At 34.6% G+C, this 26743-nt stretch overlaps 1 protein-coding gene across 1 annotated transcript in view; it reads right to left on the reverse strand.

Moving 5' to 3' along the window:
- Positions 1-26743, reverse strand: part of GABRB1 (gamma-aminobutyric acid type A receptor subunit beta1) — a 376209-nt gene that overhangs the window by 88374 nt on the left and 261092 nt on the right. Inside the window, exon 5 of the mRNA XM_081052728.1 lies at positions 1924-2006. Coding sequence (XP_080908854.1) covers positions 1924-2006 — 83 coding nt within the window. The remainder of the gene's footprint in view (positions 1-1923; positions 2007-26743) is intronic.

The raw sequence follows: 26743 nt of genomic DNA on the forward strand, positions 1-26743 counted from the left end.
GGTCCCAGTTACTATGCCTCATCCATCTGTCTAGACAGCTGATTACATCTTACTGAATTACCTCAATAAGTATCATATGCCTGGGTCACCACCTATGGCCTGACACCATATTTTATAACTTTGGACTACCTCGCTGTTTGTACTTCTCCCTTCCCTGCCCCACAAAATTTATGTTTTATTTTTGACTCATTTATAGTTTTGGTCATTATATGATGTGATAAGTGGACCTAAAAGTTATCTATTTTCTAAATATGAATAAAGTAAGTTGCCTACTTAAAGAAAATATATACACCTATATAATAGAAAAACTCAATATGTATTGTAAAGTAAAACATGCATTTTGGGAGAAAATAAATGCCGATGATTTTAGCACTTGGCAATGTACAACACAAAATCAACTTAAATACTTTCAAAATCCATTACTTCTTTAAGCGAATGAAGTAAACCATAAAATCTTCTAATTTTAAGAGGATGTCATATCTTAACACTATCCAGCAGAAGCAAAGGTTAAAAATCACAATCAGTGGAAGAGATATCAAGGGGAAAAGGGAACCCATATGAAGCAACCCATGGCTTATTCTTTTCTTTCCATGTCAGTTCCAAAAGCTAATGGTTTACTTGCTTAGCTAAAGTTCTACCTTATTTAAAACATATCACTAGCCACTACTAAATAATTGATTCCATATTTCATTTCCACCTTTTGATTTTGTTTGTCATTGACATTTAAACCAAAAGTCACCATCAATACTTTCACATAACATCTGTCAGCAACTTATTTATACAATGCGTTTTAAAACTAAAATGTTAATTAAAGAATAGCTCATGAATTTTCTTGTTCATTCCAGGTTCTAGTGGTAATAAATTAACATCTATGTTGAATCTATATCTACAGCTTCATAAGCATCTTTATCTATTTCTATCTCTATATTCACTAAAACTAAATTTTTTTCTTTTAGTATATGTGCTGCCAAAGTGAGCACAAAACTAAAAATATAATGTAATTACTTAATCATCAGACAATCAGGAATACATTTATTCTTCAATAATACTATGAGGTCACCTGGAATTTTCCCATTTTCCTTTACTGTTCTGATGTTTATATCTGGAAAGTATTTTGATCTATATAAAATCTGTCTATTTCTCCCAATCAATTAAGTGGTGTGGTAATGCCCCAAATAAGCGACTGTACCTTTCTTTGCCTCTTAAAAACCAGGAAATGGCCTAGGCCTGCTATTCACAGTAAATGGGCTCAAATGCCAGATTGTTGATGGCTAAGAAACAATGAAACAAAGATAGTCAATCAGATTAAATCTTAGTGACTAAAATATTCAAATTGCTAAGAAAGCAATCAATGGAAAACAAACAGCCCAAGAGTCAGCCCAAGACTGACAAATCAAAATCAGTCACTAAACCTGAAATGCATCAAGTCTTTGGCCCAAAGCACAAGCTTCATAATACCATTTATCATCTTGTTCTTCCCATGCAGAAAGACAAATGCACACAAGACTTTTCCATAGTGTTTTTCTAAATGACAACAATTTACAATCCTTCAGGGGGACAGACTATAGAACCATAAACAACCTCACAAAGTCTTTACATATTAAAATATTTTTCCTCCGTGATTAATGCAGCTTGGGTATAGGAAGGCCATGGGAGAAACTCCACTCAGAAGGAGAAAGCATGCGTTCATAAATTGTCTAGTTAAACTAAGTAGACTTTCTCTAATGGTTCAAAAGGATAACTGCATCGAAATGACCCTTGAGCCACTGATATAAGGAAAATGTCACTAGACTGTCAACCCCTTGAAAAGTTGGCAGTGTGGTATTGTTGAAAATATCCTAGCACCAATTACTCAGGGCAAATTTGAATTTAATTGGGTCAAGCAAACATCCCTCTTTCTCATTTCCCATCCAGGTAACTCACAACTTTCAATCTCCAGAGTGCAGTTTTGTTCATCCAGAGGATATCTTCGTAGATCCATCATACACGCAGCTGTGGTTGTAATTCTGTCAGTAGGAGAGAGAGAAAAGATAGCATCAAAAGGATGATGACTTTCATTTCCAGGCTTCCCAGCCCTCAATCATGTTTACTAGTTGGCATAAAAATTGTCTGATTCACAGTGTTGAAGGCAGGCACATTAAATTTGAGTCTTTCTTTGCTGCTCACTAGTGGTATGAGCTTGAGCTAGTTAATTTATCTCCATGACCATCAGTCCCCTTACCATTCAAAACACCTACTGAATAGGATGGCAGTGAGAATTAAGAGATGTGCACTCCATAAATGATGGTCATTACTATAGCTATTATTAGCTCATGGTCCTTCCTGTATTTACTAGCATCCTAGCCATTGTCTCTGCCAGTATCTGCAGCAAGTCCTGCCTTATAAGTAGGAGGACATCTACATTACGCATTAAAGTCTATCTTCCTCTCCGGCTACAACCTAATAAAACAACAACAACAACAACAACAAAATCCATCCTCTATAACTTTTTGTGCCTCACATTCCCTACTATTAGAGAGGTTTGTCAGATTCATCTCTGAGACCCTGGTCTACCTACACTCAGCAGGTAGCATATAACACTCTCCTAGGATTGTTGTTCATACCATATTTACCAACTCCAGTTGAGCTTATGTGTTTATGCAAACCCCAGGACCCCGACTCTAGATATCCTACCTTGGTTTCCATAACCCCTCCGTTTTTTTCTTGCTTAGGCTAGTTTCCTGGACCATAGAGTCTGGGAGTAATTTAAATCCTTATGGCTATCCACTCTATCCACTTTTCTTTTTTTAAAAAATTACATAGTTCTCTCTCACAAAGTAATGTACAATCATAATTGTAAGAATTCAAAGGATTCAAATTTAATAATGTTTGCTTTCTACCTTAATCCCCAGGAGTTACACCACTGGAAAATTTCCATAAACACTCTGCGTGCAAACAGAAGCACAACTATGTCTTCTTAGGGGGAAACTTCTTCGACAATAGTTTACCTCACCCCCTGTTCTGAACCTGTTTGTTTTCATTAACAATTCATCTTGGATTTGGTTTTATATCAGTAAGTAATAAGCTGTCTTAAAAAAATTTTACTACAATGTATTCCGTTGTATGGAAATACCATAATTTATTTTCCCAATCATTTTTTGGTGAGCATTTACATTATTTCTTGTCTTTTACTTTTACAAGTGAAGATGCTCTGAATATGCTGGTCCAGTCTACTTTGTCTGACTACATCTGTTGGCTATTTCTAGATTAAAAAGGTAGATGCATTTTCAATTTTTCCACATTGCCCTTCTAGTGGTTGTGTCAATTTATGCTCTCATCAACAATGTATCTACATTTGACAAAGTTCTTTCAGATGTTTTTCAAGGCTGTCAAGGTAAGTTATTGTTTTGGTCATTTATTTTAACCTAATAGACACCTTCTTCTTAAAAACAGTATTAGGAAAAAGCTTTGCCCTTTCCAGTTTCTCTTTGGCTTTCCTTATGGAGGTTCAGTGGATAGACATTGGGACAGTCCCTGTGAAGGCATTCTTAGACAGGATGCTGGTCAAATAATCAGATTTATTTGAGCATTAGGCAAGAGCAAAAGAAATTTGAAGTTCATTTCTTAAAAAATTTCTTTTAAATGTTTTACAAAAAATTTGAAGGCTAATTATATTCCAGAATTTAGCACATATAACACATAAAAGGATTTTACTAGATTCCGTCTTGCTTCCTGCTTCCATAATCATATGACTTGATTAATTTTTTCACTTAACAATATATCATGGATATCTTTTGTTATCTGAAAACACAATTTCACAGCATTATTTTTATGGCCTGCATAGTGTTTCAAACACCCTTAATGAGAAAACACAATATCTATTTAAAAACGCTTTAAAAATTATCTATCTACTTTATTATTGATTTAATAGCTGCTTATTAATTTAAAAAATTGTGAAGATGTGAATATTCTCTAGAAATTTCTAAAATGTGGTCAATGACTTAGCCCATGCTTCTCAACCACAGATAATTTTCCCCACTGGGGAGACTTGGCAATATCTGGAGACATTTTTGATTGTTGGGCTGGTGGTGCAGGCTTGATACCTGTACCTAGTGGCAGAGACCAGGGATACTTGTTAATATCCTACAGTGCTCAGGACAGCTTCTAACAATAAAGAATTATCTGTTCCAAAATATCAGTAGTGCCAAGGTTGAAAAATGCTGCTACAATGGTGTTTTTCAAACATTAATAAAATGAAATATTAAAACCTTAACATATAAAATACGAATGAAATAAGTAAAAGCTGCATTTTGTTTATATAAAATTTATTATATAAAATTGACATCTATTTTAATGAGCACACAAATCTGAAAGCAGGAATTATGATAATTATGGTTTAAATCTCCTTCTGCACCAATTATTATTATTATTATTTTTTTTGGGGGGAGAAAGAATTCATTCTTTATTTTTTTTTTTTTTTTTTCACGAGTAAATTTTTACTCTATAGTAAGCATAAAATTACACAAATAAATGCATAATTATAAAATGTAATCAGCGCTATGGATCAAAAGTTACAGACATACATGTTAAAAATGAACCTCTAAAATGAAAACCTCCTCACCCAAATCCTATTCCTATCTTGCCTTTTCTATTTCAGGAAAAGATGCTAGCATTTGTGCAGTGTTTAGACATTTTTCTTTTTTTTATTAGTTTCAGGTGTACAAGACAAGGTAATACTTAGACGTTCATCATTTATATCCCTCACACTGTGAACCCCCCTCCCCCCATCCACTATCCCTCCGACCTCACACTGAACCATCACATTATATATATAAAATTATAGTTGGCATTCATTAATGTTTAGCTTCTGGTGTACAATGCCATGATCAGGTATCCACAGTATCCCTAAGTGCACCAATTATTTTTATGTTGTATTTTATTTGTATGGTAATTAAGAAAGTCTTAAAATAGTGGAACACTTGCTTCTCAAAATCTTACATGACTAGCCATGGTCTACCCTGAGTTAATGGGAAAAAACCAAGAACAAATGTGTGTGCCAAGTAACCACATCTATAATCAATGACACCTTTACAAATTGTTCAGATGCATAGATAGTTGGTCTGTAGTAGGCACTTAGTGACGGATTAAAAGGAAGATTTACTTGCTTCAAAGTAAAAGTGCTCCGTGCTCTGTATAATTTAATCTGGCTGTATAAGTTAATGTTGTGGTGGTCTTAAATGCATTAACATGTACTATAGGAAACAATACAGTATACTTGTTTCTTATTATAGTTTAAAATGATTATAATATTTAAACATAAAGTTGGAATCAAATACCACTTGTGGGACTATTAAAGAGTTCTAGAGATACTTGAGAATATCAGTTGAGTTCCTCGGGTCGGCATATCTCCCTTAATTGACCTCATTTTCAGACATGTGTCATCTGGTTAGTTAACCACATCATATTAAAATCAGGACATGCATTGAAATCTTACTCTGAATCACTGAAGTTGTGAGGCTCTGGAGTTTTTACAAAGCAATTTGCAAAGCTAACAAAGCATGGTCTGTAAAATAAATAACTAATGTCTCACGGATATGGGTACTACAATTGTGAGTAATAAAAAAGAAACCAACTTTTGGAAAGCATAACTGAATTTATTATCGTTATTCATTATGATCAATCCATTCATCAATCAATAGACGTAAGAAATCTAATTGACATTACCTCAGGAACCCATACGTCACACCAGAGGCTTGCCCTGATATTTTTTTAACTATGATCTCCTGGACCAGTTAACTTCTCCTGTTCCAAATCTCATTATGCTACTACCAAGAAGAGCTGAGTAATCATAACTCAGAAAGGGAGGGAATCAAGGCAATCCAGGAAGTGGATCTATAGGAAGTACCTGGCTTTCTCTGGAAAAAACTGACATTAGTGAAACAGTTTCTTTCTCAGGATCTATCCACTGAAAATTTCAAGTTTTCAAGATGATTCATTGGCCCAACTTGGATTAGGTGCCAACGCTCCTAAAATATTTTAGTAAGGGCTGGAAGGAAAGCCACACACATACATATATGGTCACCAGGCACCCCCAAGGGTCCTGAGAAGGGAAGGATCGGTGAAATTTACATAGGGAGGAACTCCTAGATGAGCAGGTACTTATTCATTCATGGTGTGGCCTCTAGACATTTATGCAACAGAGTGTTGGTCTCTGCTAATTTAAGAATTTGGCATTTCTAGATTTTGTAATGCTTATGGCTAAGTGAGCTGGGGGCCTTCAGCTCTTTATGAAAAAAGAAAAAATGCTCAGAAAGAATTCCCAGGATCATCAACAGTAAGAAAGATGTCCCTGGACAAAGTTTTTTTCAGCTCTTCTGTCTTCTGGGTGAGAAGCAATAGTGAACATCTCTAAAAATGACTGCTCCCTCCCTGTTTTTCTATTTATTCACCTTGCTGAATGTAACTGCCCAGCAGTGGTTAGTCAGCCCTGCAAATAATTAACACATCCACATGGAAATATATTCACATGCAGCCAAAGCACCCTTATTCTAAATCCTCCATGGAATCAAAGGTGCCAAAGATCACAAAACTGAAAGGGTTGAGAGCTTCAAGATTGAAGTGTTTTTTGAATTTTGTTTCTAACTTTCCACATTCAAGTCATTCATTCTGAGTATGTGAAAATATTATTGAAGGTACAATACAGCAGTACCAGCTAAAGGCAAAAGCATTCACTGACTGTTTTTCTAAACATAGACTTCCCACAGGTATAGATTCATGACAGTGTAACATTCATCTGTCTTCTTTCAAAGACATTTAGAATGGTTTACATTATAATCCTCTTTATTGACATTTTGAAGGTTAGGTCAGAGCAATATAATGTGCTGTTAGTTAGAAACTATGGTCCCATGATACTTGGGAATGAATGGAAATCATATTGCTGTATTATTCATTTATTAAGGTGTATGCTGCATGGTCATTGAACTTAAGAGTCACTGTAATTGCAAATCATGTATATTTGATGTCTAAGGGCAGCATGACACTTATTGCTGACAAAATGCAATCCAGGATGTCCTGGTCCATAAGTAGCTTAAAACCTAGACACACACACACACACACACACACACATACATATACGTACACATATGTACATGTAGAGAGCACTTATGCAAATAAGAATATGGATTTAAATAAATGGACAAATTACATACACACGTGCAAGTTTGGGATTTTCTTATGATCTTCAATTTTATAGGGATGAGCTCCCAAGTTTTAAACCTGATCTCTGTAGAACATAACTGTACAACTTAATAGAATCTGTATTAAAAGGATATGAGAAAGAAAAGGGGAAAACAAGTATGAATATGCTGAATTTTAAACATACTCCTAAGATTGGTGACTAGCAATTATATAATAAGATCAGTAAAGATTGAAGAATAGCTTCTTTTGCCTCTAGGCTGCACCCTTAATGCATGTAAAGCATATCACCCAAAGAAACTGGTGAGAAAAGATGGATAGGTTATAGCCAATGAGTACATGGATTTTGCTTCCTATCTAACACTTACTGAGTGGTGAAAAAAACATCTATTATCATCAGAGTTGGCACCAAGTTTTATTTTAGGTAGGCTACTACGTTTAGGAAAATACTTTGGTATTTGAAGGTGAAATCCTGAAGGACTGAGACATGAATGATAAGGAAACAGAAAGAGATAAATTACTGTGTGAGATTTAAGAGGAATTTAGGTATGGGAAGCAAAATAATGAAGTAGCAAAAAAAAAAATTAAGAACAGTCATATTGAATATTCAATTTTAAAATTTTTGCATCGCTACGATAACTTTTTTTCTATTTACCTAAACCAAGGCCCACCCTCCCTCACACACAGAGTAAATCCTTGTGTAAATGTTTTATTTTTATTCTTGGAAAAGGGCTGAATTCCATATTTTGGCAGTATTCATGGAACCGTATTCTATAAATTGAACCAATTCTCAAAAACTCCGTTCTAAAACCAATTCAAAACTTCAGAGCCAGAGATGGCTAAACCACGTAAACCCTTTGGGAAGCCTCAGTAATCCTGGGGAAAGCTTTGGAGTCTCACAAAAAATGGATTGTGGGTTTAAGCTACTCACAAGAGGTGAGCTAATAATATAGAAACTTATATGACAGGCACTGTGCTAAGCATCTTACATACTGTATTCGTTGACTGTTGCTATTGTAACAAGTTACCACAAATTTAGTCGCTTAAAACAACACAAAGTAATTTTGTTATAGTTCTGGAGGCCAGAAGTCCTAAAAGCAAGTTTTTAACAGGGTTATGTTTCTTCTGCAGTCTTTAAGGGGAATCTATTTCCTTGTCTTCCAGCTTCTAGAGTCTGCTTGCATTCTTTGGCTCATGGTACCTTTCTCCGTCTTCAAAGAGTATCATTCCAATGTCTGCTTCTGTCCTCACATCTCACCCTCTGACTCTCCCGCTTTCCTTATATATGAATACATATGATTACATTGGGCCCATCCAGATAATATCTCAAATTCTTAAATAAATCACATCTGCAAAGGCCCTTTTAACATGTAAAGTAACATATTCATGGGCCCTGAGAAATTAGGGCATCGATATCTTTGGAGGGCCTTTATTTAGACTGCCACATATGCATTATTTAATTTAATACTTAAAATAATTTTTTTTTATGTTGAAGCTAGTTTTATGTCAAATCAAAGAAAAAGAAACTCACACTTGATGGGATTAAGAAATGTTTCCAAGTTTACATAATCAATAAATGGCAGCATTAGAATTCAAATTCAAATTATGCTAGACTCAAGAGCTAAGGATTATTTGTCTCTCCAGTTATTATGTTTCAGGCCAGTCTATGCAGAGAACAATTAGTTTAGTAAAATTTCTCCCACAAGCAGTAAAATAAAAATAAAAAATAACAATTGACCTTACCATATATTTTTAGTGTCCATTTAGGTATCAGTAATTCAGGACATTCTTTTCCCAATCAATAATGAATATAAAAACAATAGAAAACTTGTACCAGGAATCAGGCAATATTGTGAGCATTGATGCTACAGTAGTTAAAAATATCTAACTGCACCTTCATGCTGTCAATTTTTTTTTGTTTTTATTTATTTTAATATAGTCAGGTCTCAGAAAATGCAAGACAGCACCACTATCTATTGGTTTCATAAAATAGCTAGGTAGGATGTGCTTGTCTCTCATTTGGGACTATTATCTTTGTCATTTTTCTAGAAACCCAAATATCTCACATCAGGGATTATTTACATTATCAAAAAAGCATGAAAACACTTAGGAGAGAGAGAGTTCAATCCTACACTTACTCGGTTAGTGGCAATTGGACCAAATACGCATTAACTTTGATTTGGGATATTCCATGAACAGAGGTATTATGTAGGTGGGATGCAGACTGGAACAAGGATAGAGAAAAGTGTTGTCATATGCACATGCAAGTTCAATGCTTGCTGCATAGTAGTCACTCAATTAACTGTAGTTACCACTTTTAAATTAAATGCTTCTAAAATAAACACGTACAGGTAAGATTACTAATACAAATACATTGTAAGATGAACACATGGGCATAGTAAAACACCTGGAAAATACGGAAAATTACCCATAAGAGAATAAAAACATCTGTAATTTCATTAGTACAGTATTATTATTAACTTCCTTTCTTCTAAGTATATTATTTAATGAAGTTGAATTCACATTGTATTTAACAATTTCATTGCTGCTTCTTGCCTGCCCTTGTAGGTAAGATTTGTCTTAAGTCATTGGTATTCTCCATGAACAAAATTTTAATATAGTCTCAAGATTCTGTTATATAGATACCCCACGATTTTCTTAACCATCCTGCTATTGGATGACGTCATTAGGTATACTTTGGTGATGCTTTAAAAAAAACCCACACTACATTCATTACTCTTATATTTTTATTTTTTTGATTTCAGGTTTCTGCTTTCTTTTCCCCCCTCTGTTTTTTATTCTTAGTGCTGAATGTTAATGACACTCTTCTCAGTGCAATCCCAAGCAGTCATTTTCAGGTAATTAGCTACACATCAAATGTTGTGTAAGTGCACTCTTTTTGCTCATTTTTGTTGGGTGGGGGTGATTCATGAACCACTTTGTGAATATGAAAAGCAGTTCATAAATCAGAGAGGCTAGGGCTGGGAGAGAAAAAAAAAGCACAGGAAAAAAACAGGTAATAATAATAAGGCAATAGTAATTAATCAACCTTTGTCAAGGATTCAGTGCCAATCTCAGTCATGTTTTACCATAGATGTCTGGCTGAGTTCAAGAGAGATTATTTCCTGCAAATTATATCACTGTATTCACATATTTGTGGAGAATAAGAGCACGTATTAAATTTGTACCATGTTTGATGTTTCCTAGTAACAATTAGCTGAGATATATGTTAGGGGGTATTGATAAGGCTACCCCCTCCATCTTTATTCTCATCATCTTGGTCATCAGGAATTTCTGCAGTGGACAAACTGTGAGGAATTAAAATAATAACAAGCCCTTAAACAATAAGAAGTGACTTAGAAATTGAAACATCAGTCAAAGAAAACATTTACCTTGAATTGAATGCCATGACTTGGTAATCAATAAGCACAGATAGGTAAACAAGGACTCAGACACACTTAGGAGGTAAAGTACAGAGACGGGTCTTCTTTCACAGTTATTAATTTGTTTGTCTTATCTGCAAAAATACTCTGTTGCTTTGCCACATGATGATTTCTCCCAGAACAAAGAGCTGACACATTTATTGAAAGGTAATCAGAGTAATCTTGAAATGGTATTCCTGAAAGAGCGAAGGAAGATTCAAGAGTGATAGGACATGAAAATACTGCGTTGTCCCTCTGTCCCACCCTCATCATACCATGTGGCCATATCTGTTTATATTCCTATGTTCTCACTTGGAAGGCAAGGCCTACTTCTGAACCATCACTGCACACTCAGTGCCCAGCACAGAGCCTGGCACAGAAAAGTTTTTGCCTACTGGCTGCAAAGCAATCTGCATAGGAATGATAATTAGAGAATGTAGCCATCAAATCCACTGTGCACAGACAAACATCAGTAGTGGCTAATTGGGCCAAGTCACCAAGGCCTGGGCCAAGCCAGCTTGTTCCTCTCTCTGCCCCCACCCACCATCCAAAAAACAAACACACACACACACACACACACAAACAAAAAACTTCATTGTTTTAGGACAGGGCTTTCTGTTGAGAAACAAAACAAAAGAAAACCCAAAACAAATACAAGTGAAGCAGGAGTATACATTGTGCAAAATTTCCAGCTCCCTAGAAAATGAGAGCAGGACTTGGGAACATCATTCTTTTTCTTTTGAAATAATCAATACACTTAAAAATATTCTGAAATTAGTGGGAAAATATTACTTGTAAAACAACTATTAGCATTGTGGTATATTCACTTTCAATTTCTCCTTCCAATGTCTGTTGACCTTTCACATGTTTGTAACTATGCTCAGGAGTCTGTTTTCTTCTCTTTAAATCTTAATTTTCCTCCTTGGTGTCAGGATTGCAAATTTTTTGGTGAAAATAATATACTTTATGTTGGACATTTAGGTGGTTTTTATCAGTTTAAAATAGACTAAAATAAACACTTCCATGAATATATGGCTTTTTCCAGAGTTTGGATTATTTCTTTAGGATAGAGACACAATAAGAAGAATTACTATATCCAAAGACATAAATTTTTTTTGGCTTCTTACAATGTATACCACCAAAATACTTTCTTAAAGGATTGTATGAAATTATAATGCAAAGGAGTACTAATTTCCCTACACTACTGCTTAATTGGATGTTATACTGATTTTTAATAGATGAAAATTGGTACTTTCAATTTATTTTAATTTTGTGATTACTAGCACAGTAAAGTATTTTTAGTAAATCTGTACAAATTGTATTTGGAACCATTCTTTCTCTAGAAACTAAAATCATTAGGGATGTATAAATGTATGATTAAAAGACAAATAATAGAATTTTACCAAATATCAGGCAAGAGTGAAGAGAGTTCTATTCTAAATTAGCTTTGCTGCTGTCCTGTTCAGTTAATTAGGTGAATAAATATATGTTGAATTTAATATGTCTGTTGATGTATATGTTCATGGTTTTACTGTTAACAATTTTTGAGGTATAAATTATAGAAATAAAAATGTAAAACAAAGCTTATATTGCTTTTTTGGAGTGCATAATGAACACCAACAACATTAAGCTAACTGAAAGGTGATCATTTATTCTAAAAGGCAGACAGGAAGGGGATTTTATATGTTTCCAAGTTAATAATAAAGCCTTCCAGATATTGCAATAATAATAAAATATGATTTCTGTCCCAGTGTTTTTGTAAAGCATAAATTTCCAAAATGGTGCCACAAAATATAATTGTTTCTTTTCTATTCATTTTTGTAAGTACAATGTTAAATAGATAAAATCTGGAGGTTTGAGTAAACTCTAGCCGTTCTACATCTAGATGCCCAGAGGCACTCAAGGAAACATAGTAGAGATGCTGCACTCCTGTAACAGCAAACATGGGGAAAAACCCCAACTCTCCAGCAAAGCAAAATGGATACACAACTCTGGTGTGTGTACATTGGACTACTTAACAGAAGTTGAAATAAATAAAATAGATCTATATGTATCAATATGCCTCACATAGTGTTGTGTGAAAAAAAGAAAACCAAAAATTTTTTTTCTACAAAAACTACATTTATTTAATATTTAATTAGACCGAATTACATTTCTTTGGCAATCACACGTGTGTGTGTGTAGTGAAATGCAAAAATATTCATTGAAATGATGCACATGGCAATTTTGGAATCGTGGTTGTATTTGGGGAGGGGGATAGGGAAGAAGTTATAGGATGGGATGGAGATGGAGCTGTAGCCTCTGAAAGTTCTCCCTTCCTCACTTCTTTCATTCCGTTTCCTCTCCTTCCTTCCCACCCTCCTTTCCTTTCTTCCTGCGTTTTCCTTTCCCTACCTCCCTTCCATTCCTTTGTTTATCTTTCTATCATTCTTTCTTTAAAGAAAGATAAAGCTAAAAGGGCAACATATTAACATATTTTTAACTTCTCCATTTCTCTCCAATTTGATATCCTCAGATAAACAGATAAATCCCAAAACAACCCACCTACACACTTATTTTAATGTTGTTTTCCATTGGGTTACACACCATGTTCCTGTTCCCCATCCTAGAATTACCAAAAAAAAAAAAAAAAAAAAAAAAAGTAAAGGAATACAGTTTCTCTCTCCCTCATATTGACTCTCTACCTAATTGTCATTTATTAGTGGACAGTGATTATGATCTTCTGAAATGAGTCCCTTCAGTCAAGAAATCTATCAACTTATATAGATCTTTGTGTTTGAAACTGAGGTATATTTCCTCACATTTCTCATCACAATTTGCAATTATACATTTATTTATTTAATTAATTACTTGTTTCTTGTGTGACTGCTTGAATAGATGGTAAGTGTCACGAGGGAAATGAGCTCGCAGTGATTCATTTACCAGCATCCAGCCGAGTGTCTGGTAGAGAACTGATGTGTCGATTAATATATGACTTAAGGAAACACTGAAATCATTACTTCTCTAAAAGGATAGAAAAAAGACGTGTGCTGTCTTTATTCAAAAACTATGCCAATGATGCTTAGAATACAAATTTAGGATAAAGATACATTTCCTCTATCCTGATTTAATTTCTTATTAAAAGTAATTTTGGCGGGGGTTGGCTGGTTAGTTCAGTTGTTTAGAGCATGGTGCTAATAACACCAAGGTTGCCGGTTTGATCCCCGCATGGGCCACTGTGAGCTGCGCCCTCCTTAAAAAAATAAAAATAAAAAAATAAAAAAATAATAATCTTGGGTATACTTGCTAAATAAACAACCACAGAGTATTGTTAGTTGGATAATTTCTAGGACCATGAAGCTGCTTAAACATGCTTAAATTAAGCCGGTTATCATGGACCTCTCATCTGTTACACTTTTTAGATGCTATGCAGCTTAAGAGGGAAGTGGCTATAACACTGATATTTTTATTAAATAGTCCAAATGTAAACATAGATTCAGGTACTCTTTCGGCCCTTGCTATCGACAGTATAGACAGAATAAAGCCTCAAGGTACAGAAAGTCAGTTTCCATTACAGGAGCAAAATAGAGATTGTCCTTGCCAAGAGAACGCACGGGAGGAGTCTTCAGTGGTTAAACCACGCCCCGCGAAGACTTCCCCTATCATGTGAAGTGAGTGGGCCAGTGGCTGGACTTTTCTATGTGAAAAGCAAGAATTTACATGGCATGAGAGAATTTTTGTTTTTAATCATTAAAACATCAAATTTACATTAACATCATTAGAATGCTACCTCATAAATAGTTAATAATTAATGATTCATGTTGTCTGACTGATTTTTAATTTAAAAAATGAATATAAATGAAGAAATGTTTAAATAATATAGGAACTGAAACATAAATGAACATAAAAAAAAGAAACTTAAAAATATCTTGTGGGGCAGCCAGATGGCTCAGTTGGTTAGCACACGAGCTCTGAGCGGCAGGGTTGCCATTTCCATTCCCACATGGGCCAGTGAGCTGCGCTCTCCACAACTAGACCAAAGGACAACAACTTGGAGCCAATGGGCCCTGGAGAAACACATTGTTCCCCAATATTCCCCAATTAAAAAAAAAAAATCTAGTAACAACAAGTAACATGCTGTTCTTCTCACTATGTAAACCAAAAAATATATATAGTGCACCTTCAACCTTTAAAATATAATTTCAACTAGCATTATTATTCTCCATTGAATATTAATAGTACATACTTACTATGTTTACATTCACTTGCACACAGATATATATTTATAGTTATACGTCAAGAGGGCTGTGATTGGTTTCTTAAAAGACAAATACAAGTAAATCACCTAATTCACAGAACTTCTGTGAATACCTGCTTTTGTAGAGTAGGCCCTCATTTTTTTTTAAATTTACTTTAACTGTGTTTTCCCAGGACCCATCAGCTCCAAGTCAAGTAGTTGTTTCCAATCTAGTTGTGTAGGGTGCAGCTCACACTGGCCCAGGTGGGGATCAAACTGGCAACTCTGGTGTTACGAGCATCATACCCTAATCAACTGAGCTAACCGGCCACCCCAGTCCTTCCTTTTTAAACAAAGAAAGTTTTAATCGTTAGAAATTCAGAATAAATAAATGCACATTTCTTCCCACCTTCCCTTTCCTACCACCACTCCTTAAACTGAAAAAAATGACAAAAGAAGAAATCCCTAAATATACTTTATCCGGAAATTATACATGAGCACATCTGTAAATTGCTGAAGTTAAATGTATTCTTCTTAATAAGGGAAATGATATATATATGAATATATATATATAAATAGATATAAATAGAAGGTATTACTTATAGAAGTGTAAATGACATCTCCCTCTTAAAAATCAGTTTTTTAAATTTTATTCAAATTTTCTACAAATAAATTGTTTTATATAATAAAGTAATTCACATGCTACGTTTAATACTGCAAATAGAAAACTGAAATGGAAGGAATAGTGCTGTGTACTTTGCATACATAATCTCACCAAATTTTCAGTATCTTTCCATGCTGGGAACTGCTGGTTCAGAAGAGAAATATATTATATCAGAGGAAGAAAACATATCATGACCATAACTCTGTGTTTCTATATTTTCTCTTGACCTGTGGCAAAAATGTAGGTTTGAATTTATAAGCACTCAGTTTCTTTGTATTGACAACTCAGAAAGGACTTTGTCTTCCATTTTGTAGGGAAACTTGTGAACTATTTTGAAATGAACCCTAACATTTATTAGATATCTTGTCTACTGTGCTTCCCTGAAAATAATACTTAACCAGAAAATAAGCCCTAGCGTGATTTTTCAGGATGACATCCCTTAAACAAAAGCCCTAATGCGTCTTTTCGAGCAAAAATTAATATAAGGCCCAGTCTTATTTTTGGGGAAACACGGTAGTGGTAAGGGTTATCTCCCCTTTCATTTTCTAAGAGTTCTTTTGCAAGTCTGTAAATTATAGGAGAATGATAATAATGTAAATTACTCTTATCCATAGAATTGCGACAGTAATTGATTATTGCCTTGTGGATATTGGCTAGTTTGTGCCAGTTTGCATCTATTTGTAAATTCTTTTCAGTGTACTATGTCTTTTCAGTATATCCATCCATCCTTGGGTTTCCCTTTGAACTGGTTGTAACATCTTAGTACTAGTTCTCTCATTAATGAGTTAAATGAAATCTTGATGCCTGTTTATTTTGTGTTTTTGTATGATTTCATCCTTTTGAAATGATTGCCCTTTTACAGTTTTAGAGTTAATCTAAATAGATGATCAATGGATTTCCCTAACAGAGCCAGGTGAAATGTGCTGCCAGAAAAGTATACCTTATACGCAACATGCTCAGGCATGTCTTTTCTTGTTTCCCAGAGTTAAAGTATGTATTTATTGATTCATTTTAAGGTGAAACTCAAGACTATAACTTTGCTGACTCTGTTCCTCTGCACCTCCATCGATTTTTTGTTTTTGTTTCTGGTTTTCTTACCTCCCATAAGTTATATCCTGTTGGTAACAGCAATGATTGTGAATTTGGTTTCATGGTCAGACCACTTAATGATTTCTGTAAGTAGGTTAATGGATTATAGAGTTAGAATTCCATACTCTGTTGGATAAGAGATAACAGAGAGTCTGGTTTGTTAGTCTTTTTTGTTTGTTTTATCTATTTGTCCATTTTGAGCTCAAGTCAATTAAGAATCTTGAGCCCAGTGTAATGGAAAGCAGCTATTTGATATCTGGGCCACGAGTTTTTGTGTTTCTATTTTCACTCTTGACCTGTGGCAAAGGTGTAGATCTGAATTTATAAGCACTCCGAGTGTCTTTGTATCTGAAATTCAGAAAGGACTTTACCTCTTATTATGAGAGTATTAATAAATTAGATTATAAACTCTTTTAATATAATGGGCTCTGTCCTGATTTACTTATTATGTAAATAATAACATAAATCAAATATTTTTCAATTCCTTCAAAATTTTCAAAATAAAAAATGTACTTTTAATATTTTAAATGTTCTAGACTTAAAAAAAATATTTTCTAATCAAAGCTAACACAGAAGCATTTTATGGATCCAAGTTCACCTAAATAAGATAAATCTTTGGGCCTAGTTTAATAATTTTGGTTTAATGTAAAATGGCTATATCTTTTCTGATTTGTTAGTATTAAGTATAATGCAAGCATACATTTTATTCTACTTTGGTTTGCTTTCCCTCAACTTGTATACATTTTATGATCCAATATTCTAACATTAATATTGTGTAATATTTAAGATTTGAAAAATGTAAATTTGTGTTCAAATAAAGTGAACTATTTTTCTGACAAACATTATTTCAACAGCAATTCTGTTTTGTAATATGCCATCTTAAAAATAATTTTCATGATATCTAGTTTAAAGCCTTGGACTAATATTAAATTGAGTTATTTAATGGATAATCATTAACTAAATAATTTCAAAATAAATAGAATATTTTAACATTGATTACTAAGCATAATTTTAAATTTATATATCTTTGCTTCTTATTTTTTTATGCTATGGAGTAGTTTTTGTTTTGGTGTGTCTTAATGACTGTTTATTTTTGCCACTTTAAAAAGATGTTAAAAAGATGTAGCTATCTAAATAGTTGTGTTATGTGTGTTCATGAGCTCTGTTAGTCTGCTAGAATGCATATGTTTGAGAGACAATTTTCAATTTTCCACTCCCTAGTTTTCTTTGTGAAATACACGTTTATTTCTTTGGTTAAAAGCTATAATTAATAAGACTGGCTGAGACTGTTCTAGGAGTAATAGTGACAAAGAAATATGTCTGTATATGTGTGTCTTTATTATTCAAGAAAAAAGGAATAATGTTATCCTAAAGCCATGGTTCTCAAAATCTTTTGTTTCCATATCCATTTACACTTTTAAATCTCATCAGTGTTTACCATGTTTGATACTAAAATGGAGGAAAAATTTTATTATGTATTTATTGATTCATTTTAAGAGAGCAATGATGAATGATTGCACATTATCATCTTAGTAATATTATGAAAATATTTCTGCCCATATAGACCCTGTGATAAAAGCAGTGTACAGGTAAACTCCATATAACATGGCACTTCTAATAACACAGTTGGAGAATTGGGGAAAACTCGTACAACATGGCATCCTAGAACATGGTTTTACTCTAACACGGTTTGAGAATTAGAGAAGTCCCCAAACAACACGGAGCGTAATGAGAACTTTTAAGAGCAAAAGATATCGTATTTGAAATTAGGGAAATCCCCGAATAACACGGTATGTAATAAAAGCTTTAAAGAGCAAAAGATATTTCATTTGAAATTTTTCATTCGAGCATAAATGTCGTATCAGATTTGACTGTAGAAGTTTAAAATTTAATAGAATTTTAAATCCATTTTTCTTCTTGGAGTATTAAGTTCAGAGGATGAAGATATCTTGTCAAAAAGAAAAGGCTCTCAGTTAGAGGTGTTAGTAGTGATGACAAAAAAAACATTATTTAATACATATTAATATGTTATATTTTTGGTGAAAATTGCTTTAATAAAGACATTTGTCTTAATTATAAAAATAGAAGTATGTTTTTTTAAAATTTTGGAACCTATCCCTTTTTTGAACTACTGTGTTTCCCCAAAAATAAGACCTAGCTGGACCATCAACTCTAATGCATCTTTTGGAGCAAAAATTAATATAAGATTCGGTCTTATTTTAATATAACATAAGACTGGGTCTTTAATATATAATATAATATAATATAATATAATATAATATAATATAATATAATAATATAATATAATACCAGGTCTTATTTTAATGTAACATAAGACTGAGTCTTATGTTAATTTTTGCTCCAAAAGATGCATTAGAGCTGATGGTCTAGCTAGGTCTTATTTTCGGGAAAACACAGTAGTTCTTTATTTCGTGTAACACAGATTCGCATAAACGGCAGTTTTTAGGAACCTAACCACTGTGTTATATGGGTGTTACCTGTATGTATGTTTCAGAATATAAAAGGACAAACTCAGAAAGTAAATTATATTTGCCCTGATTTATAATACTTGAGTGGGACAATAAACTATGAAAATTATTACAATTTTAGCAAAGTTTGACTAATCTTGATGGGTTTACTTGATTTACTGGTGAATGCCTTCTCCTACAGTGTGAAAAATTATTCTTCACCTTCTGTGTAATCAGTTACCTAGATAGCAAAGACTTTTTTTATTCTCTGTGCTTTATATTGACTTTATTGTGTACTTGATTATTAAAAAAAGATAACAAAGCTGGCACCCACAACTCTGTCTTAATCAATAGTTCAAATATCTGACAACTTTTTTAATTTTGCCGTTCTTGAATCAGCTGATACATATCTACATTAATATATGTATCTACATCTATATCTACCTATCTTTTACATGGAAAACAATATTTTAATTTTCCCAAAGGGCCCCTGAAAAATTTTCCCAAAGGGCCCCTGAAAAATCACATAATTTTATAAGAACTGCATGTGAAGAGTTGCCAAGTACAAAGATATGCTCAGCCTGCCCCAATTAAGTTTATATAGGTAAAATGGTTTTACTATAAATACTTCAGAAAGTATAGACTTTATGGAAAGTCTGGAAATTTGTCAGTGCCCTGCTTTTCATAATAAGTATTAACTTCAGGAGGAACACTGCTCGAAACTCTTATCAAATGGTTCTCTCTAACTTTCTTATATTTACCATATGTTTCTTATATTTATCAGAGTCCTGATGGTGATTTGCCTGAAGATATTAAACAACAATAGTATAGTAGTTTCATTCATAATTTTAGTTACTTTTTAAAGTGTTTACTTTTTCACAGCCTTACTTCATTAATTTTAATCTAGCCTCTTCTAGAGAGTAAGGTTCCATTCTGGCCCCACACGTCTTATTGAAATTTATTTCTAGACAAAACTGCAAAGTAGAGACAATAATCTTTTCAGGATTTCCTGATGCATTTGGGGGCCATATCCCTCATTTCCTGTATCTTCCTAAACTCAGCACAACTGAGTCCCATTCCGTGAACACTCCTAATATTCATTGCTATCTTATGTCTACTTCTGGGTCATGCAATGTAGTAACATAGTCTAAAGTTAGGGGTCTATGAAAGTGCCAAGGCTAGAAATGGCAGAAGCATTAGTGAGGTTAGGTTTTTGGCTGGTTTGTCTCTTGTTATGGCTTAACTCACCAACCTACTCTACATAGAGAAGCAGTAAGTCTGGTAAATTGTCCTATAGCACTCGGTCTGCTATTATTTGCCCAGTATTCCTCTATAACGTTCACAGTTGATTCTACTAATGGGTAGGCTACATTCCTAAAAGTAAAGCACATACTATTTTAGGGAGTGGCCAATTTACCATAGTAAGCACATATAAAAGACCAATAGAAAAAGAAATTCCATGTGGCGGAGGTGAACTCATTTTCCCAGAATGCAGGCTGAAGGTTGAGAAGGGAATAGCTAGGCTGTTTGCATCATTTAGTCTCTTGTAATCTGTGAGAAATCTCCCACACCCCCAGTAACAAGAGCTGCTAAGTCTTAGATTTGTGATTTTTATCATTTCAGGTTTGACTTATACCTGTGATGTAATGAGATTGTTCTATGTCAGTTGGATCTTATTTCAAAGAGAGAATTTACTTACTTTTTTAGTGACTAAGCTCATTTAAAATAACAGCTTCAAAAAGGGGGGAAATGGCAGAAATAAAGACTCTTGAAAATGTGGCATTTTTTAACTTTTCACTCAGAAAGAATGGGGAATTGAAAGGGTCTCTGTGGACTGACGGACGATATTTCACATCATCACAGATGATAACGGATCCTCAGGGAAGAGTCATGAATTCCTCCATGGCTGATGTGCATGCATCCTGGGCTCAGAAGCTAAAAATTCAGCCAGAAAAAAAAAAAAAATCTCTGGTGCTGATTCTTTACTCACTCACTCATATTTATCAATCCTCTCTATGCAAGGCACTATGTTGGTGAATGTGTGTAAAACAAAACATATATGATACACATAAGACGTATATAATATTAGAAAGAGATGTTGAAATAATCATTGTGATTAAGAATATGAGCTCTAAGTAGATTGCTTGCTTGCACAGCCAGGCTTCTTTAGCTATTGAACTTGGGTTAGTTACCTGACTTCTCTGTGACTCAGTTTCCTTCATTATAAAATTAGTTTATGTTAGGATTAGATAAAAAATTAGATAAAAAGAATACCTGTAGAGCATTTAGAAGATTGCCTTGAAGGGCCAGGCCTCAACAAATGCTTGCTATCACAATCATGATTAAGTTACTTACTACAAGGAGTCTCCAAATCATTAAACGCCTTAGTCATGAAACTGATACATTCCATGAGCTGCTAAACCCTAGGAATATACCACTAACACAGAAGTCCTGTCTTCAAGGTGCAAAAAATTTCATGGGTTACACAGACAGCACATCAGTGCTCTGCGATTAGCAGTAGAGCAGATGTGTATACGGGGAATACATTTGCTATCTATTGCTGCATAAAACTTACCTCAAAACTTAGGGACTTAGAACAACAAAACATTTGTTATTGCACAGATTTTTGTGGGTCAGGAGTCTGGGTTTAATGTAGTTTGGTACCTCTGTCTTAAGGCCTTTTACAAGTTCGCAATCAACATGTTGACTGGGACTGTGGTCTTATCTGAAGGCTTGACTGAGAGAGGTCCTCTCCCCAACTCACTTGCATGGTTGTTAGTAGGATTCCGTTCCTTGCTGGTTGTTAGCTGGAGCGCTTCTTCTGTTCTTTATCACATAGGCATTTCCATAGGGGAATTCTCAATGAGCTTCCATCAGAGCAAGTGAGAAATAGCAAGAAAGGGCCAACTAGACTAAAATCAGAGTCTTTGACTTAGTATTGTTATTTGCTACCCCCCCCCCCCCATTCATTCCTGATCCCTTTTACCCTGCTCTACTTTTTCTTTTTTCCACAGTCTTCATTACTTTGAATATAATATATAATGTATTTATAATCTTTATTGTTTAATTTCTTTCCTCCTGCTAGGCTACAAGGGATTATTTGGTGCACTGATATATCTTACTTAGAACACTTACGTGTCCAATGGTTGAATGAATGAATAAATAAGTGGGTATTGTTCACTGAAAGTTCCGCTTTACATTATTCAAATTTCCCATTCTTAACATATCTCAGAAGCTGGTATTGAGTCATATGCCTCTTAATTCTAAGGACTGAATGAAAAAGGAAAACAAGTCTCCCTGTGGCATGACCTTAGGGAGAGGAAAGACTTATCTTTTAACATTTTTAATGTATTTTATTGTCTTTTAAATTTTAAATGAATAAAGTTTTCAGATTTTTTTTCCTGAATTTTGTTTGTGTATATGCGTTCTTTAAGGTCTTTTCTGCCACTAACATTATAAAATTATAAAAAAGAGTATCTTGGGCCGGCGTGGTAACTCAGGAGTTTAGAGCTCCATGCTCCTAACTCCGAAGGCTGCCAGTTAGATTCCCACATGGGCCAGTGGGCTCTTAACCACAAGGTTGCCAGTTCAATTCCTCGAGTCCTGCAAGGGATGGTGGGCAGCACCCCCTACAACTAAGATTGAACATGGCACCTTGAGCTGAGCTGACGCTGAGCTCCCGGATGGCTCAGTTGGTTGGAGCGCATCCTCTCAACCATAAGGTTGCCGGTTCGACTCCAGCAAGGGATGGTGGGCTACGCCCCCTGCAACTAGTAACGGCAACTGGACCTGGAGCTGAGCTGAGCTCTCAACTAAGACTGAAAGGACAACTTGAAGCTGAACGGCACCCTCCACAACTAAGACTGAAAGGACAACAACTTGACTTGGAAAAAAGTCCTGGAAGTACGCACTGTTCCCCAATAAAGTCCTGTTCCCCTTCCCCCAATAAAAAAAATAAATAAATAAAATCAGAGTCTTTTTTAAACCTAATCTCAGAAGTGACATCATATCATTTTTGTTATACTCTATACACTTGAAGTGAGTCACTAGGCTCAACCACACACAAGAAAAAAGAATTACACATTGTGTGAATACCAGAAGGTGGGAATCATTGACATCCATTTTAGAGGCTGCCTAACACAGGGCATAGTGCTGAAACAAAGAGCAGAGATGGAAAGACTTTAAAAGGATTGGTATAATCTCTGTTTTAAGATTTTAAGGATTTTAAGGGTTTTAAGGCATAATTATTCACAGAGATGATTTGGGGAAATGGCATCCTAAGTAGGGAGAACAGAATATGTGTAAAAGCATGTGAAAGAACATGATGTGGTCAGGTGTCATGTGAGAAATTATCTTGATGGCATGGTAGCTTCCAAGTACACTAATAAACAAACTTCCCAGAGGTCATGGAACAGAAGAATCCACGTACTAAATTATAACACTTGAATCCCATGACATATTAACTCAATTTAAAATACAGTGAGAAGCAAGGCAAAAGAAATGGGGCAACCTACACTTGACATGCCAGTGTGTATAATAACCTCACTGCCTGAATTCTGGGACATTCTATGTTCATATGTCCTTGCTCTCTTTGCCACTTCAGACTTCCCCACTGATGGTGTGATTACGAGAACTAGAGTTCAGGTTCAAATAAGGTAGCCCACAGAAGGTACTCTGAGCCACTGAAATGTAAGGAGATATATGGGGACAATTAAATCTAACTCTGGCTTTGTCTTGGCAGTTAGCTTCCTGAACAGCCATGGGTTTTATTTGTATTTATTGAGTAGAGCACAATGTGGGGCCAGAATAGGAGCTTTTGGTTGTTACTAAAGGGTGGTGGCCAAATGTGAGGATGTCGTAGTTGTCAATTGATGATCAAGACTTTGATCTTTTGATTAATTTGTATCTGTAAGTAAACACTCTTGCTTGTTTTATCATATTTTTCTATTTATTTTTTCTTTGTATGTCATACGTGTTCTTAATTTATTGTCTATATTGAGTACATCGTATGGATTCTGGTTATGTTTCACAAACTACTTGCTTACTTATTATCTATACTTAATTATTCTTTGAGTTTTGACTATATTTCATAAACTACTGGCTTCCTTACTATTTATGCTCAATACTTCTTATGAGTTTCATCTATCTTATTTGTTTTCTTCCCTTTATAGCACAATTAAATACAGCATATGCAGATTACATCAGGGAACTTGAAAAGTTCTGGTTCAGCTGGAGTACAGGGGACTTGTCAAAGGAGATAAACATAGAGAGGGCTTTGTATGGAAACATAGACTTTATCTTGCAAGCCATGGAAAGTTGCTGGAAAGTGTAAGCAGAACTATAACTTTTTGGGAAAATATCACATATACATATGTGAATAAATGAAATGAAAGTGATATGTGATAAATTCCCAATGGGTGGCTCAGATAGGATGGATGATATATGCACTTCAAGGTAGGCTAACTGATGTCCCTCTGGTGTCACCTGTGGAGGCTTCAGGAAAGATGCAGTTTATTTGTTATTCCATGAAGGAAGGGAATGACTGGTTGAGAATGGAAACTAAGCTGAGAGAAGTACATTGATAAATGTAGCTCTTCCCAGAGCCCTGTGCTGGTATATCCAATAGGTCAAAGAACAGGATTATCCTCTGTATTTCATGGAAAAAGTTTTCATGGATTTAATAACTTGGATTTTGACATTTTTCCAGTAATGACAAGGGTTTATATCAGTTACTAATTTGTAATTTAGTTCAGGCACAAATTGAAATCATGTATGTTGTAAATTAAATAGTGACTAAGACTACTTGACTTACTTCCTCCCTTCCTCCTGGCAACTAAAGCTCAATGCAAGGTACTATTTTCACTGAAGTAAAGAAAAACTAATTTGGGAGTAGTTGGGTGAAAAGTGGACCTCCAAAGAAATTTTAAAAATTGTTAACATAGATACTAAACATATGGACCTTGGGTTCAAAGAGGATTTTATGAATTTGACCTCAATGGCAAGGGAAGTAAAAGCTAAAATAAATAAACGGGACTATATCAAACTAAAAATCTTCTGCACAACAAAAGAAACCATTGAGAAAATAAAGAAGCAACTAACCAAATGGGAGAAGATTTTTGCAAACAATGCCTCTGATAAGGGGCTAATATCCAAAATATATAAGGAACTCAAACAACTCAACAAAACAAAAAACAAACAATCCAATTAAAAAATGGGCAGAAGACCTGAATAGACATTTCTCCAAAGAGCACATACAGATGGCCAATAGACAAATGAAACGATGCTCAACATCACTAATCATCAGAAAAATGCAAATAAAAACCACAATGAGATATCACCTCACCCCAGTCAGAATGGCTATCATCAACAAGACAAATAGTAACAAGTGTTGGAGAGGCTGTGGAGAAAAAGGAACCCTCATACACTGTTGGTGGGAATGCAGACTGGAGCAGCTGCCACGGAAGGCAGTGTGGAGGTTCCTCAAAAAATTAATAACAGAATTACCATATGACCCAGCAATCCCTCTCCGGTGGACATACCAAAATAAAATCTGAAAACATTCATCTGTGAAGATATATGTGCTCTGATGTTCATTGCAGGTTTATTTATGGTGGCCAAGACATGGAGACAACCAAAGTATCCTGTGATAGATGATTGGATAAAGAAGATGAGATATATATACACAATGGAATACTATTTTGCCATAAGAAAAAGTGAAATAGTGCCATTTGTGACAACACAGACGGATTTTGACATTATTAGGCTAAGTGAAATAAGTCAGACAGAAAAAGTCGAGAACCGTATGATGTGGAATATAAAACTGAAAACAACAAAGGAACAAGTCAAACAAATAAAGAAACAAAAACTCATAGACACAGACAATAATTTAGTGGTTACCAGAGGGTAAAGGGGGGTGGGGGAGTGGGAGATGAGGGTAAGGGGGATCAAATATATGGTGATGAAAGGAGAACTGATTCTGGGTGGCAAACACACAATGTGATATATAGATGACGTAATACAGAATTGTACATCTGAATCTATGTAACTTTACTAACCATTTTCACCCCAATAAACTTTAATTTTTAAAAAAAAAATTCTTAATTTTATACCAGGCATATTATGATGTACATCTCATTAAATCCTCACAACCAGCCCAAGAAGCAGATTTTTATTTCAGACATGAAGAACTTGAAGATGAAAAAGATCTACTGAACTGGTCAAGATCATACAGTTAGAAAATCTAGAGTAGGGATTTGGAATGAGGTAGTTTGATGCTTGAGTCCAACCCTTAACTCTTGTGTAAACCAATCTTCCACTGTTGTTGCTGGTTATGGAAGTGAAGAGCAAGTGGAGAGATCTAAGAAAGCAATAGTTGGTGACTAGATAGTATGTGTTTTGGATAAGTTTAAAGAGAAAAGTAGAATTAACCAGATACTTATAAATAAGTTGTGAAACAGTCCATCATATGTATATGAAAATGTCACCATTGATTTTAAAACCATTTCAGAGTTTCCAGTCAGTAAAAAAAAAAAAAGCTATCTAATTAAGAAATAAATTTTATAGTCATGTTGGGAAGCTATACATAGTAAACATGAGACTCTCATGGGAATGTCATCTGAAGCAAAACAAACTTTTATCTTTCCAAGAACTGGAGAACAAATGCCTGTCATGAAAGTGAAGGGTCTCTGATTGGGCAGATCGTAACCAGTCA

Source organism: Rhinolophus hipposideros, assembly GCF_964194185.1.
Source record: "Rhinolophus hipposideros genome assembly, chromosome: 1".
NCBI classification, from domain to species: Eukaryota; Metazoa; Chordata; class Mammalia; order Chiroptera; family Rhinolophidae; genus Rhinolophus; species Rhinolophus hipposideros.